Source organism: Mustelus asterias, chromosome 17 (genome assembly GCF_964213995.1).
Source record: "Mustelus asterias chromosome 17, sMusAst1.hap1.1, whole genome shotgun sequence".
NCBI classification, from domain to species: Eukaryota; Metazoa; Chordata; class Chondrichthyes; order Carcharhiniformes; family Triakidae; genus Mustelus; species Mustelus asterias.
Window position 1 is genome coordinate 90,118,797 of NC_135817.1, and position 15,847 is coordinate 90,134,643.

The following is a 15,847-nucleotide window of genomic DNA, read 5'->3' on the forward strand; positions in this document are numbered from 1 at the left end:
CCATTCAACAAGATCATGGCTGATCTTTTTGTGGACTCAGCTCCACTTACCCGTTCACTCACTATAACCCTTAACTCCTTTACTGTTCAAAAATTTATCAGTCCTTGCCTTAAAAACATTCAATGAGGTAGCCTCAACTGCTTCACTGGGCAGGGAATTCCAAAGATTCACAACCCTGTGTGTGAAGAAGTTCCTCCTTTGAGCCTGCTCCGCCATTCATTTTGATCATGGCTGATCAACAAATTCAATATCCTTATCTCCCCCCCCTTCCATATTCCTGATCTCTTTACCCCAAGAGCTCTATCTAATTTCTTCTTGAATCAGACATTTTGGCCCCAACTACATTCTGTGGTAGTGAATTCTGCACATTCACCACCCTCTGGGTGAATAAATTTCTCCTCACCTCAGTTCTAAAAGATTTACCCCTTATCTTCAAACCATGACCCCTAGTTCTGGACTCCACACCATTGGGAACATTCTTTCTGAATCTACCCTGTCTAACCCTGTTAGAATGTTATACGTTTCTGAGATCCCCCCCTCACTCTTCTAAACTCCAGTGAATATAATCCTAACCGATTTATCTCTCCTTATATGTCAGACCTCCCATCTCAGGAATCAGCCTGATAAACCTTTGCTGTACTCCCTCTATAGCAAGGACATCCTTCCTCAGATAAGGACCCCAAAACTGCACACAATACTCCAGGTGTGGCCTCACCAGCGCCCTATACAATTGCAGCAAAACATCCCTATCCCTATACTCAAATCTTCTTAATATTGAAGATAAGTGATGATGAAACAGCTGCCTTCTCAGTTTATGCAAACATTTCATTTGGAGTTTTTCCCTCCGGTTCCGTTCTCAGTTGTTTTCTTGTTCAAACCAATAAACCTCATCATTGTAACCGATTTCAATTGATGGGTTGGAATATTTACTTTTGGAACAAGGATGTGTAGCAGGGATCCCAAACAGGTCTGAACAGAAGTCCACACCCCACCCCTCTGTGAATCAGGGAGCCTCGGTGTGGGGTAGCTGACATTCCTAACCAAGACTGAAACAGAATTATTTCACAATCTTGGAACAAACACCATGGTTTTCTTAGCAACAGCTGCACACGCAGGAAATGCACAGATGAAGAGCTTGGACTACTTCCATATTTCTTAACAGGATGTGGGCGTTGCTGGTTAGGTCAGCATTTATTGCCCATCCCTAATTGCCCTCATGGCGGTGAGCTGCCTTCTTGAACCACAGCAGTCCATCTGGTGTAGGTACACCCACAGTGCTGTTAGGGAGGCAGTTCTAGGATTTTTCCCCAGTGACAGTGAAGGAATGCAGATGATGATGTTCCCATATATCTGCTGCCCTGTTCCTTCTAGACGGGAGTAGTTGTGTGTCTGAAAGGTGCTGCCTAAGAATCTTTGGCGAGTTCCTGCAGTGCAACTTGTAGATGATACAGGTGGCTGCTACTGTGCATCGGTGGTGGAGGAATTGAATGTTTGCGGAAGGGGTAGCAAGCAAGGGCTGCTTTGTCCTGGATGGCGGTGTTTTCTTGAGTGTTGTTGGAGCTGCACTCATCCAGGCAAGTGGGGAGTATTCCATCACACTCCTGACTTGTGCCTTGTAGATGGTGGACAAGCTTTGGGGAATCAGGTGGCGAGTTACTTGCTGCAGTATTCCTAGCCTCTGACCTGCTCTGGGAGCTACAGTATTTATATGGCTAGTCCAGTTCACCTTCTGGTGAATGGTAGACCCCTGGATGCTGAAGAGGATTGCAGGGGGATTGAGTGTTGGTAATGACACAAAGTCAAAGGGAGCCTGGATACTGTCCACATCTTGCTGCATTTGAACATGGGCTGCTTCAGTATCTGAGGAGTTGCGAATGGTGCTGAACATTGTGCAATCATCAGTGACCATCCCCACTTCTGACCTTATGATGGAGGGAAGGTCATTGATGAAGCAGCTGAAGATGGTTGGGCCCAGGACACTGACCCTGAGGGACTCCTGCAGATGTCCTGGAGCTGAGATGACTGACCCTGCACACCACAACCATCTTCCCATGTACCAGGTACGACTCCAACAAGCACAGAGTTTTCCTGATTCCCATTGACTCCAGTTTCGCTCGGGCTCCTTGATGTCAAGGGCTGTCACTCTCACCTCACCTCTGGAGTTCAGCTCTTTTGTCCATGTTTGAACCAAGGCTGTAACGAGGTCAGGAGCTGAGTGACCCTGGCGAAACCCAACCTGGGCCTCACTGAGCAGGTTATTGCTGAGCAGGTGCTGCTTGATAGCGGTGTTGATGGCCCCTTCCATCACTTTACTGATGCTCGAGAGTAGACTGGGCGGTAATTGGGCGGGTTGGATTTCTCCTGTTTCTTGTGTGCAGTATCCAGTGTCTCCAGCCATTTCTTGATACCACATGGAGTGAATCAAATTAACTGAAGACTTGTCTTATTCCCTTATGTGCTGGACTCTGCCCGAGAGACTGGTGGAGGCAGGTTCAATCCAGGCTTTCAAGAGTGAATTGGATTATTATCTGGAAGGGAAGAATGTTGAGGGTTATGGGGAGAAGGCAGCAGATCGGTACGAGGGGGAGGGCCTGTGCAGACACAATGGGCCAATTGGTCTCCGACTCTAACACAACTATTCAACTGGGATGCTTTGGGACCGCAAAACCTCAATTTCCAAAACCTAGTCAAACAAACACACATGTATATTAAAAATTTATTATACAGCATTTACATCGAGAGTCTCAGTGCAACAGAGCAAATAAGATGGTCAGCTTCTGCCCTCATTCAGAAAGTTAATGACAAAGGAACACCTTTAACACGGGGTTAGATACAGAGTAAAGCTCCATCTACACTGTCCCCCCATCAAACACTCCCAGGACAGGTACAGCACGGGGTTAGATACAGAGTAAAGCTCCCTCTACACTGTCCCCATCAAACACTCCCAGGACAGGTACAGCACGGGGTTAGATACAGAGTAAAGCTCCCTCTACACTGTCCCCATCAAACACTCCCAGGACAGGTACAGCACGGGGTTAGATACAGAGTAAAGCTCCCTCTACACTGTCCCCCATCAAACACTCCCAGGACAGGTACAGCACGGGGTTAGCTAAAGCTGCTGTACTCCTATCCTTCAACCGCCCTGCATTGGCCTTGAAGATTTTCAATTAGGTACATGTGTGTGGTGTTTTTAGCCCTGACCCTGCCCTGTGTATATCGCTGCGTGCATTGTTACAGCAGTTCCTGACCCCTGTCCCCCTGCTGGGAGAATGTTGTTGTCGCTGCGCTGTTACGTTGCTGAGGGACGGGCAGCGACTGCCTCCACTCTGAGGTTCTCAGCTCTCAGTCACTCGAATCCATCAGCTGCTCTGTGGCCACATCACAACCGCTGCTCTCTCTGTCACTCTCTCCGTCGCTTTCAGCCATTTCTGCTGGGCGTTTCATTCCTCGTTGTTTGGACAGTGCGAGAGCGTACTGGATATTGTAGCGATTCCATTCACACCTACAGGGCACAGTCAATAAAAGCAAACTGATCACCAGCACACACACAAAGCCAGGGCTGAAGTGCGTGTCCCACTGACCTCACTCTCCCCTCACCTCCTCCGAGCACACAGACTGCAGGAAATTGGGGAATCTCACCGAGCGGGTAAACTGAGACTGGGACAGAGATCACTCCTGTTTCAGACAGTGAGGAGAAGGCTGTTGCAGAATGCTGACTGTGTGTGTAACAATATCAACTCGAGCCCTACAGTAAAGCCCCTTCTTAAATACTAATTGTCAGAATGCCAGTGGGTGGGACCAACTTGTGCCTGAGGATTGCCAGGGGCTAGAACAGGATAATATCAGCAGTGGTTTACTGCCTGGGACCCAGTAAGTAAAGCTGAGGGTTCACAGCTCACTTCAAATACCTGAGCACGAAATCCAGCCTGTCACGCCCAGTACTTTCAGAAAGTGTTTGACAAAGTCTCGCACAAGAGATTATCGTGCAAGATTAAAGCACATGGGATTGGGGGAAGTGTATTGAGATGGATAGAAAACTGGTTGGCAGAGAGGAAACAAAGAGTAGGAATTAATGGGTGCTTTTCAAATTGGGAGGCAGTAACTAGTGGGGTGCCACAGGGATCCATGCTGGGACCCCCAGCTATTCACAATATATATTAATGATTTGGATGAGAGATCACAATGTAACATAGAACATAGAAAGCCACAGCACAAACAGGCCCTTCGGCCCACAAGTTGCGCCGTTCACATCCCCACCTCTAGGCCTATCTATAGCCCTCAATCCCATTAAATCCCATGTACTCATCCAGAAGTCTCTTAAAAGACCCCAACGAGTTTGCCTCCACCACCACCGACGTCAGCCGATTCCACTCACCCACCACCCTCTGAGTGAAAAACTTACCCCTGACATCTCCTCTGTACCTACCCCCCAGCACCTTAAACCTGTGTCCTCTCGTAGCAACCATTTCAGCCCTTGGAAATAGCCTCTGAGAGTCTACCCTATCCAGACCTCTCAACATCTTGTAAACCTCTATCAGGTCACCTCTCATCCTTCGTCTCTCCAGGGAGAAGAGACCAAGCTCCCTCAACCTATCCTCATAAGGCATGCCCCCCAATCCAGGCAACATCTCCTCTGCACCCTTTCAATGGCTTCAACATCTTTCCTGTAATGAAATGTTCCTGTAACATCTCAGAGTTTGCAGATGATGCCAAGTTGGGTGGGAGGGTGAACTGTGACGAGGATTCAGAGATCCTTCAGAATGATCTGGACAGGTTGGGTGAGTGGGTAAGTCAATGGCAGATGCAGGATAATTTGGATAAATGTGAGGTTATTCACTTTGGAAGCAAAAACAAGAAGGCAGATTACTACCTGAATGGCTGTAAATTGGGAGAGGGGAGTGTGCAGCGGGACCTGGGTGTCCTTGTGCCCCAGTCACTGAAGGTAAGCATGCAGGTGCAGCAGGCGGTAAAGAAGGCAAATGGTATGTTGGCCTTCATTGCGAGAGGTTTCGAGTACAGGAGCAGGGATGTGTACAGGAGGAGGATCTCATAAAGACTTATAAAATTCTAACAGGACTAGACAGGGTAGATACAGGGAGGATATTCCCAATGGTGGGGAAGTCCAGAACCAGGGGTCACAGTCTGAGGATTCAGGGTAGACCATTTAGGACGGAGGTGAGGAGACATTTCTTCACCCAAAGAGTGGTGAGCCTGTGGAATTCATTACCACAGGAAGTAGTTGATGCCAAAACATTGAATGTATTCAAGAGGCGGCTGGAGATAGCACTTGGGGCGAATGGGATCAAAGGTTATGGGGAGAAAGCAGGATTAAGCTATTGAGTTGGACGATCAGCCATGATCGGGATGAATGGGGGAGCAGGCTAGAAGAGCCGAATGGCCTCCTCCTGCTCCTATCTTCTATGTTTACAAGTTACAGTGGGTGCACTGAACAATGTGTACAGGTTTCACCGTGTGCAATGAACAATGTGTACAAGTTACAGTGTGCAATGAACAATGTTCAGTGCACGCATTTTAACCTGTACACAATGTGTACAGATTACACTGCGAGCAATAAAAATGAGGAAAGGTTACAGTGTGTGCACTGAACAATAGAAACATAGAAAACTACAGCACAAAACAGGCCCTTCGGCCCCACAAGTTGTGCCGAACATATCCCTACCTTTTAGGCCTACCTATAACCCTCCATCCTATTAAGTCCCATGTACTCATCCAGGAGTCTCTTAAAAGACCCTATTGAGTTTGCCTCCACCACCACTGATGGCAGCCGATTCCACTCGCCCACCACCCTCTGTGTGAAAAACTTCCCCCTAACATTTCCCCTGTACCTACCCCCCAGCACCTTAAACCTGTGTCGTCTCGTAGCAGCCATTACCACCCTGGGAAAAAGCCTCTGAGAGTCCACCCGATCTATGCCTCTCAACATCTTATATACCTCTATTAGGTCTCCTCTCATCCTTCGTCTCTCCAAGGAGAAAAGACCGAGCTCCCTCAGCCTATCCTCATAAGGCATGCCACTCAATCCAGGCAACATCCTTGTAAATCTCCTCTGCACCCTTTCAATCTTTTCCACATCCTTCCTGTAATGAGGTGACCAGAACTGAGCACAGTACTCCAAGTGGGGTCTGACGAGGGTCTTATATAGCTGCATCATTATCCCCGGACTCCTAAACTCAATCCCTCGATTGATAAAGGCCAGCACACCATACGCCTTCTTAACCACCTCCTCCACCTGCGGGGCCGATTTTAGAGTCCTATGGACCCGGACCACAAGGTCCTTCTGATCCTCTACAGTACTAAGAGTCTTTCCCTTTATATTGTACTCCTTCATCCCATTCGACCTGCCAAAATGGACCACTACGCATTTATCTGGGTTGAAGTCCATCTGCCACTTCTCGCCCAGTCTTGCATCCTATCTATGTCCCTCTGTAACTTCTGACATCCCTCCAGACTATCCACAACCCCACCAACCTTCATGTTGTCGGCAAACTTGCCAACCCATCCCTCCACTTCCTCATCCAGGTCATTTATGAAAATGACAAACAGCAAGGGTCCCAGAACAGATCCCTGGGGCACACCACTGGTGACCGACCTCCATTTAGAAAAAGACCCATCTATACCCACTCTCTGCCTCCTTTGGGCAAGCCAGTTCTGGATCCACAGGGCAGCAGCCCCTTGGATCCCATGCCCTCTCACTTTTTCGAGAAGCCTTGCATGGGGGACCTTATCGAACGCCTTGCTAAAATCCATATAAACCACATCTACCGCTTTTCCTTCATCAATGTGTTTAGTCACATTTTCGAAGAACTCCACCAGGCTCGTAAGGCACGATCTGCCTTTGACAAAGCCGTGCTGAGTATTCTTGAGCATGCTAAACCTCTCTAAATGCTCATAAATCTTGTCCCTCAGGATCTTCTCCATCAGCTTACCAACCACTGAGGTTAGACTCACCGGTCGGTAATTACCTGGGCTATCCCTATTTCCCTTCTTGAAAATAGGAAGCACATCCGCAATCCTCCAATCCTCCGGCACCTCTCCCGTCTCCATCGACGACGCAAAGATCATCGCCAGAGGCTCTGCAATCTCTTCCCTCGCCTCCCACAGTAACCTGGGGTACATCCCATCCAGACCCGGCTACTTATCTATCTTGATGCCATTCAAAGATTCCAGCACAACCTCTTTGTTAAATTCCACATACTCAATCTTTTCAGTCCACCGCAAGCCCGCAGTACATCCACCCATGTCCTTCTCCTCTGTGAAAACCGAGGCAAAATACTCATTAAGCACCTCTGCCATTTCTACTGGTTCTGTACAGATTTTCCCGCCTTCACCTTTTATAGGCAACTATTCCTTCACATCTCATCCTTTTACTCTTCACATATTTATAGAACGCCTTGGGGTTTTCCTTAATTCTACTTGCCAAGGCCTTCTCGTGACCCCTTCTGGCTCTCCTAATTTCCTTCTTTAGTCCCTTCCTACAAGCCGTATACTGATCTAGATCCCTATCTTCACCAAGCTCTCTGAACCTTTTGTACGCTTTCCTTTTTTTCACGACTAGGTCCCGCACAGCTTTCGTGCACCACGGTTCCTTTAACCTACCAACTCCTCCCTGTCTGCTCGGAACATTGTCCTGTAGAACTCTAGACAGACATTCCTTGAAAAACTGCCACCTCTCTTCAGTAGATTTCCCCGAGAATACCTCCTTCCAATTTACTCCTCTAATTTGCTGCCTTATGTCTTCATATTTCCCCTTCCTCCATATAAACACTTTCCTAGCTTGCCTGATCCTCTCTTTTTTCAATGCAAGCATAAAGGAGATAGATTTATGATCGCTATCCCCAATGTGTACAGGTTACAGTGCGTGCACTGAACAATGATTTGGTTGGGACTGGCCAGTAACTTACAATTTGGACACGGTGTCGAAGTGATGTTGGATGCTTCTCTGCAGCGACTGAATCATTGGCAGCGAGGTCACTGACCTGTGAAGATAAACTTCGAGTCAATTTCTGAGCTGGATAGAGAGATGCAGAAATAGCACAGTACCAAATCTAGTCTGGGCTCAGTGTGTGAGAGGTTGTTCACAGGACTGTGAATGGGGTTTCAGCAACTCTGCTGCCATCTTGTATTCCCAGAGTGAAGGAAACATTATTTCTGTGATGCTGTGTGCCGGATTGTGGAGGCTGTGTGCCTGTGTGTGTGACTAATGTAATTAAACTGAAGACAGCTGGGCTCTAAGGTTCAAAGCACCCAAAGGGGCTCAACATGAAAGTGGGCAGTTGGAATGGAGAACCTGAGGAAGGGAGGGGGGGAAAGGGGGAAGAAGGGAGGGGGAGGAAGGGAGGGGGGGAAAGGGGCAGGGGGGGAGGAAGGGGGAGGGGGGGAAGAAGGGGGAGAGGAAGGGGGAGGGGGGAGGAAAGGGTAGGGGGGGAGGAAGGGGGAGGGGGGAGGAAGGGGGAGGGGGGAGGAAAGGGGAGGGGGGAGGAAAGGGGAGGGGGGAGGAAAGGGGAGGGGGGAGGAAAGGGGAGGGGGGAGGAAAGGGGAGGGGGGAGGAAGGGGGAGGGGGGGAGGAAGGGGGAGGGGGGAGGAAGGGGGAGGGGGGAGGAAGGGGGAGGGGGGAGGAAGGGGGAGGGGGGAGGAAAGGGGAGGGGGGAGGAAGGGGGAGGGGGGAGGAAGGGGGAGGGGGGAGGAAGGGGGAGGGGGGGAGGAAGGGGGAGGGGGGAGGAAGGGGGAGGGGGGGAGGAAGGGGGAGGGAGGGGAGGAAGGGGGGGGTGGAGAGGGGGGGGAGAGAGGGAGGGGGGAGAGAGGGAGGGGGGGAAGAGAGGGGGGGGAGGGAGGGGGGAGGGGGAGAGGGGGGGAGAGGGAGAGGGGGGGGAGATGGGGGGGGGGGGGCAGAGAGAGAGGGACAGAGAGAAACCTTGTGAAATCCCTCCTCTTTAGCAACGGTGGGTTATGCCTTGTTGTAAGATTATTGGAATTTTACAGACTAAATATCTGCCTGTTGTCTAAAGGGTGTTTATTTGTGAGTTTAGCCAAGTAAAAATAACCTTTGGAAATGTTCTATAAGAGCAAATGTTAACAGTTTAAATCTAATTAGAACATAGAACAGTACAGCACAGAACAGGCCCTTCGGCCCACGATGTTGTGCCGAGCTTTATCTGAAACCAAGATCAAGCTATCCCACTCCCTATCATCCTGGTGTGCTCCATGTGCCTATCCAATAACCGCTTAAATGTTTCTAAAGTGTCTGACTCCACTATCACTGCAGGCAGTCCATTCCACACCCCAACCACTCTCTGCGTAAAGAACCTACCTCTGATATCCGTCCTGTATCTCCCACCACGAACCCTATAGTTATGCCCCCTTGTAATAGCTCCATCCACCCGAGGAAATAGTCTTTGAACGTTCACTCTATCTATCCCCTTCATCATTTTATACACCTCTATTAAGTCTCCCCTCAGCCTCCTCCGCTCCAGAGAGAACAGCCCTAGCTCCCTCAACCTTTCCTCATATGACCTACCCTCCAAACCAGGCAGCATCCTGGTAAATCTCCTCTGCACTCTTTCCAGCGCTTCCACATCCTTCTTATAGTGAGGTGACCAGAACTGCACACAATATTCCAAATGTGGTCTCACCAAGGTCCTGTACAGTTGCAGCATAACCCCACGGCTCTTAAACTCCAACCCCCTGTTAATAAAAGCTAACACACTATAGGCCTTCTTCACAGCTCTATCCACTTGACTGGCAACCTTTAGAGATCTGTGGATATGGACCCCAAGATCTCTCTGTTCCTCCACAGTCTTCAGGACCCTACCTTTGACCCTGTAATCCACATTTAAATTTGTCCTACCAAAATGAATCACCTCACATTTATCAGGGTTAAACTTAATTGTTTTAAGTTTGCTTTTTGTTGATTAGTAAATGTTTTAATTTACTATCTGAAATGTCCAGATGTGCTATTAGACTTCCTGACTTGAGCGCACATGTCCTACCATTATAAAATACAAATTGAAACTGGTTAGAGTCACAGAGTCATAGAGGTTTACAGCATGGAAACAGGCCCTTCGGCCCAACTTGTCCACGCTGCCTTTTCTTTAAACCCCTAAGCTGGTCCCAATTGCCCGCATTTGGCCCATATCCCTCTGTACCCATCTTACCCTTGTAACTGTCTAAATGCTTTTTAAAAGATAAAATTGTACCCGCCTCTACTACTGCCTCTGGCAGCTTGTTCCAGACACTCACCACCCTCTGTGTGAAAAAAACTGCCCCTCTGGATACTTTTGTATCTCTCCCCTCTATGTGGATGTGGATATATGTGTAGTGATGCATGGATAGTGATGTCTTCCTTGATTGTAGAAACTATTAATAATCTCATGCCTACAGTATTATAGTATACGTGAGTATAAACTCTTGTCTGGCTCCTGGCGGTTGGGTGAGGTCATGTGATGGGATGGTCTTGTTCTGCAGACAACTACCTGCTAAGATAAGCTGAATGCAGCTGCGATCACTTGTTATCACACAAGTGTTCTGTGTGGCAGCGTCCGTGCACAGAATGTGACTGGCCAGTGAAGGTCAGCATGAGGAGTGCACGAAATAATATTATCCTCTGATTGGTAACAAGTATATTGGGGCTATAGCTGGTAGGCTTGTATGTGTTAGAAAAAAAGTATTTGTATTGTACCAAAACAAAGAAGTGTGTTCAGTGTCCCCTGAGGGCTGCAAGCTTTGTTAGCCTGCATCATTAAGGAAGACTGACCCGACGTCGTAACATAATGAAATAAAGAGGTTGATTAAACATCTGGAGTTGAATCGATTTGTTGTCGAACCAAGCCTGATAGAGTGTAATTGAGATTATCACTCTCACCTTAAACCTATGCCCTCCAGTTTTAGACTCCCCTACCTTTGGGGAAAGATATTGACTATCTACCTTATGTGTGCCCCTCATTATTTTATAGACCTCAATAAGATCACCCCTCAGCCTCCTACACTCCAGAGAAAAAAGTCCCAGTCTATCCAGCCTCTCCTTATAACTCAATCCATCAAGTCCCGGTAGCATCCTAGTAAATCTTTTCTGCACTCTTTCTAGTTTAATAATATCCTTTCTATAATAGGGTGACCAGAACTGTACACAGTATTCTGTGTACAGTTCTGGTTGTGATAGCTTGCCAGGTTTCCCTTCAGGATTTGGTTAGCCCGGCACTAACCAGCTGCCAGATTGTAACAGCGGGTTGGAGGGTGTGGGAAATGTGACCGGGGATAAGGAAGTTGAGGAAATCACCAAGAAAAGCTGAAAGCTCAGACCAGTGTAATCCCAATCACTGTGAGAAATTGCCCACGTCTGTGAGACTCACACACGGCCCAAACAAAACAACAAACAGCCACCACACCGGCTGCTTCAGAAAGGACAGGCTCTGCTGCTCATTCCGGGAACGTTTCCATGGTGTCCCAGAAACAGGGACGTTGCCACCCTCCATTCTGCAACATGATGTTATGAGGCCAGGGACTCAATCCTATTACTCCCCCAGCTTCCCCCCCACGTATCAATCACCACTCCCCACCACCCGCCCCGTTACGCACCTGGCCTTCAGCTTGTGGCCATGCAGACAGAGTAGCTGCTGGGCCCAGGTCAGGTAGAATTCCAGATGCCGTGAGGTCTCCAGAGCCGAGGCCACAAACTGCAGAACCTTCTCCACGTACAGCAGAGGCAGGGTGGAGCACACAACATCAACTGGAACAGAGAGAGGGTAAAGATCAGGGCAGCGTCAAACACACCTTCCCTGGAATGGAGCGGGGAGGGGCGGAATGGAGCGGGGAGGGGAGGGGCGGGGCGGGGAGGGGCGGGGAGGGGCGGGGCGGGGAGGGGCGGGGCGGGGAGGGGCGGGGCGGGGAGGGGCGGAGCGGGGAGGGGCGGAGCGGGGAGGGGCGGAGCGGGGAGGGGCGGAGCGGGGAGGGGCGGAGCGGGGAGGGGCGGAGCGGGGAGGGGCGGAGCGGGGAGGGGCGGAGCGGGGAGGGGCGGAGCGGGGAGGGGCGGAGCGGGGAGGGGCGGAGCGGGGAGGGGCGGAGCGGGGAGGGGCGGAGCGGGGAGGGGCGGAGCGGGGAGGGGCGGAGCGGGGAGGGGCGGAGCGGGGAGGGGCGGAGCGGGGAGGGGCGGAGCGGGGAGGGGCGGAGCGGGGAGGGGCGGAGCGGGGAGGGGCGGAGCGGGGAGGGGCGGAGCGGGGAGGGGCGGAGCGGGGAGGGGCGGAGCGGGGAGGGGCGGAGCGGGGAGGGGCGGAGCGGGGAGGGGCGGAGCGGGGAGGGGCGGAGCGGGGAGGGGCGGAGCGGGGAGGGGCGGAGCGGGGAGGGGCGGAGCGGGGAGGGGCGGAGCGGGGAGGGGCGGAGCGGGGAGGGGCGGAGCGGGGAGGGGCGGAGCGGGGAGGGGCGGAGCGGGGAGGGGCGGAGCGGGGAGGGGCGGAGCGGGGAGGGGCGGAGCGGGGAGGGGCGGAGCGGGGAGGGGCGGAGCGGGGAGGGGCGGAGCGGGGAGGGGCGGAGCGGGGAGGGGCGGAGCGGGGAGGGGCGGAGCGGGGAGGGGCGGGGCGGAGCGGGGAGGGGCGGAGCGGGGAGGGGCGGAGCGGGGAGGGGCGGAGCGGGGAGGGGCGGAGCGGGGAGGGGCGGAGCGGGGAGGGGCGGAGCGGGGCGGGGCGGAGCGGGGAGGGGCGGAGCGGGGAGGGGCGGAGCGGGGAGGGGCGGAGCGGGGAGGGGCGGAGCGGGGAGGGGCGGAGCGGGGAGGGGCGGAGCGGGGAGGGGCGGAGCGGGGAGGGGCGGAGCGGGGAGGAGCGGGGAGGGGCGGAGCGGGGAGGGGCGGAGCGGGGAGGGGCGGAGCGAGAGTTAAGGACATCTATTCGCTGAATTTGGAGCTGCCCCGAGGTGATTCCTTACTCACTCTCTGCGTGAGGAATATTCTCCAGTACTTCCAGAGTCAGCTTCTCTTCATTCAAACGGAATGCCATCATGATGGCCGCTGTGAATTCCTTCTGCCGCAGGACGCGGCGTACGCTGCTCGGAGTCACATCCTCATCCAGATCAAACGGATCAAAGACCACAGCACCATCCAGCGAGAAAATCAGCAGCCCCTCAGTGCTGGTGGCTGCCCAACTCCGGCCTGGAGAGAACAGAGGGAGCTTTACTCTGTATCTAACCCCGTGCTGTACCTGTCCTGGGAGTGTTTGATGGGGGACAGTGTAGAGGGAGCTTTACTCTGTATCTAACCCCGTGCTGTACCTGTCCTGGGAGTGTTTGATGGGGACAGTGTAGATGGAGCTTTACTCTGTATCTAACCCCGTGCTGTACCTGTCCTGGGAGTGTTTGATGGGGACAGTGTAGAGGGAGCTTTACTCTGTATCTAACCCCGTGCTGTACCTGTCTTGGGAGTGTTTGATGGGGACAGTGTAGATGGAGCTTTACTCTGTATCTAACCCCGTGCTGTACCTGTCCTGGGAGTGTTTGATGGGGACAGTGTCGAGGGAGCTTTACTCTGTATCTAACCCCGTGCTGTACCTGTCTTGGGAGTGTTTGATGGGGACAATGTAGAGGGTGATTTACTCTGTATCTAACCCCGTGCTGTACCTGTCCTGGGAGTGTTTGATGGGGACAGTGTGGAGGGAGCTTTACTCTGTATCTGACCCCGTGCTGTACCTGTCCTGGGAGTGTTTGATGGGGACAATGTAGAGGGTGATTTACTCTGTATCTGACCCCGTGCTGTACCTGTCCTGGGAGTGTTTGATGGGGACAATGTAGAGGGTGATTTACTCTGTATCTAACCCCATGCCAATCCTGTACAAGATGCACTGCAGGAACTTGCCATGCTTCCTTCGACAGCGCCTTCCAAACCCATGTTTTAGAGGGACAAGGGCAGCAGAGACCTGGGAACACCACCACCTGCAAGTTCCCCTCAGAGTCGCTCACCCTCCTAATTTGGAAATATATCACCGTTCCTTCACTGTCGCTGGGTCAAAATCCTGGAACTCCCTCCCTAACAGCACTGTGGGAGTACCTACACCTCAGGAATTGCAGCGGTTCAAGGCAGCAGCTCAGCACCACCTTCTCAAGGGCAATTAGGGATGGGCAATAAATGCTGGCTTTGCCAGCGGCGCCACATTTCATAAATCTATAAAGAGAATGAGACTGAATTTGAAACTCCATTGTCTTCAGTCACAGTCATCGCGAAAGTAACCAGTTTACATTTGGCTTTGTCTCCTGACAGCAATGACGAGAGCGCTGAGAGAGGATGGATTGGTCCCTCACATCTGCCCAGCCCTGTCACACTACATGTATTAGTTAGTGAAAATCCAAAATCTCAGGGATACGGGACCACCTACAGAGGGAGACCCAGGACAAGGAAGAGTTAATATCGAGCACAAACCCAACGTCAAAACATAAATAGCCTTTTCCAAATATTTTTGGAATTGAGAGAATATAACCCCTCACGCCTTAAATACAACAGCAGCAGAGGCCAGTGTATCGGAGATGCTTTGTCACAATAAGCAAGCACTGTTGTGAGATTGCTCTCATTGTTTCCTACCTGTTGGAGAAAAGCGAAGGCACGTCACACGGATCTCCGGCTTAAAGTGGCGCAAGCTCATGTCACCTTATCCGGAAAGACAGGACAGCGTTAGTTAGGGCACAGGATTGGTTCCAACTACCATCAGCTGAGGCCAGAGTTCAAACATCAAATGACATTCCATTTCAATCCACACAGCAACAACTAAATCCGACTGCACATCTCAATAGCACAGCCACTGGAATTTTGGTAAATTACCACTAGTGCATTTGCTATTTCCCCACCATCTCTTTTCGTTCCCTGGGATGCATTCCATCAGGGCCAGGAGACTTGTCTACCTTTAGCCCCATTAGTTTGCCCAACACTACCTCTTTCGTGATAATGATAGTTTCTAGGTCCTCACCTGCCATAGCCTTAGGTCATGTTTGACTAATTTGGTGGAATTCTTTGAGAACATTACACGTGCAGTGGACAATGGAGGAACCTGTGGATGTGGTGTATCTGGATTTCCAGAAGGCATTTGACAAGGGCCCACAATCCTAACAGCTCAATTTCACCAGGCAAACTATCAAATCTAATCACAGCATTCAACACAGTGCAATGGAGAGGTACAGGCACTGCCGGAGGAGGTCACCGCCCGCGGGGTCGCCGGGGTCCTCTAGTGGGAACCTAGAGGATTGGGAAATCTTTAAAGGTCAACAGAAAGCCACGAAAAAAGCTATAAAGAAAGGTAAGATGGATTATGAGAATAAACTAGCTCAGAATATAAAAACAGAGAGCAAAAGTTTCTACAAATATATAAAACGATAAAGAGTGGCTAAAGTAAACATTGGTCCTTTAGAGGATGAGAAGGGGGATGTAATAACTGGAAATGAGGAAATGGCCGAGGCATTGAACAGATATTTTGTGTCGGTCTTCACAGTGGAAGACACAAATAACATGCCAAAAATTGATGACAGGAAGGCTGTGGCAGGTGAGAACCTAGAAACTATTATCACGAAAGAGGTAGTGTTGGGCAAGTTAATGGGGCTAAAGGTAGACAAGTCTCCTGGTCCTGATGGAATGCATCCCAGGGTACTAAAAGAGATGGCGGGGGAAATAGCAAATGCACGAGTGGTAATTTACCAAAACTCGCTGGACTCTGGGGTGGTTCCCGCAGATTGGAAAACAGCAAATGTGACGCCACTGTTTAAAAAAGGAGGTAGACAAAAGGCGGGTAACTATTTCCCGATCAACTTAACTTCTGTAGTCGGGAAAATGCTTGAATCTATCATCAAGGAACAAATAGCGAGACAT

General features: G+C 51.0%; 1 protein-coding gene across 3 annotated transcripts in view; it reads right to left on the reverse strand.

Moving 5' to 3' along the window:
• Positions 1–2,703: 2,703 nt before the first annotated feature.
• pwp2h (PWP2 small subunit processome component) overlaps positions 2,704–15,847 on the reverse strand; it is a 55,790-nt gene continuing 42,646 nt past the window's right edge. For 2 of the 3 annotated variants that reach the window (XM_078233070.1, XM_078233071.1), the window contains exons 17-21: positions 14,573–14,638; positions 12,935–13,153; positions 11,593–11,743; positions 7,923–7,997; positions 2,704–3,502 (exon numbers count right to left, since the gene is read on the reverse strand). In XM_078233070.1, coding sequence (XP_078089196.1) covers positions 3,343–3,502; positions 7,923–7,997; positions 11,593–11,743; positions 12,935–13,153; positions 14,573–14,638 — 671 coding nt within the window. In that variant the 3' untranslated portion in view covers positions 2,704–3,342. The remainder of the gene's footprint in view (positions 3,503–7,922; positions 7,998–11,592; positions 11,744–12,934; positions 13,154–14,572; positions 14,639–15,847) is intronic. The other variant, XR_013499931.1, reaches the window with a different exon arrangement.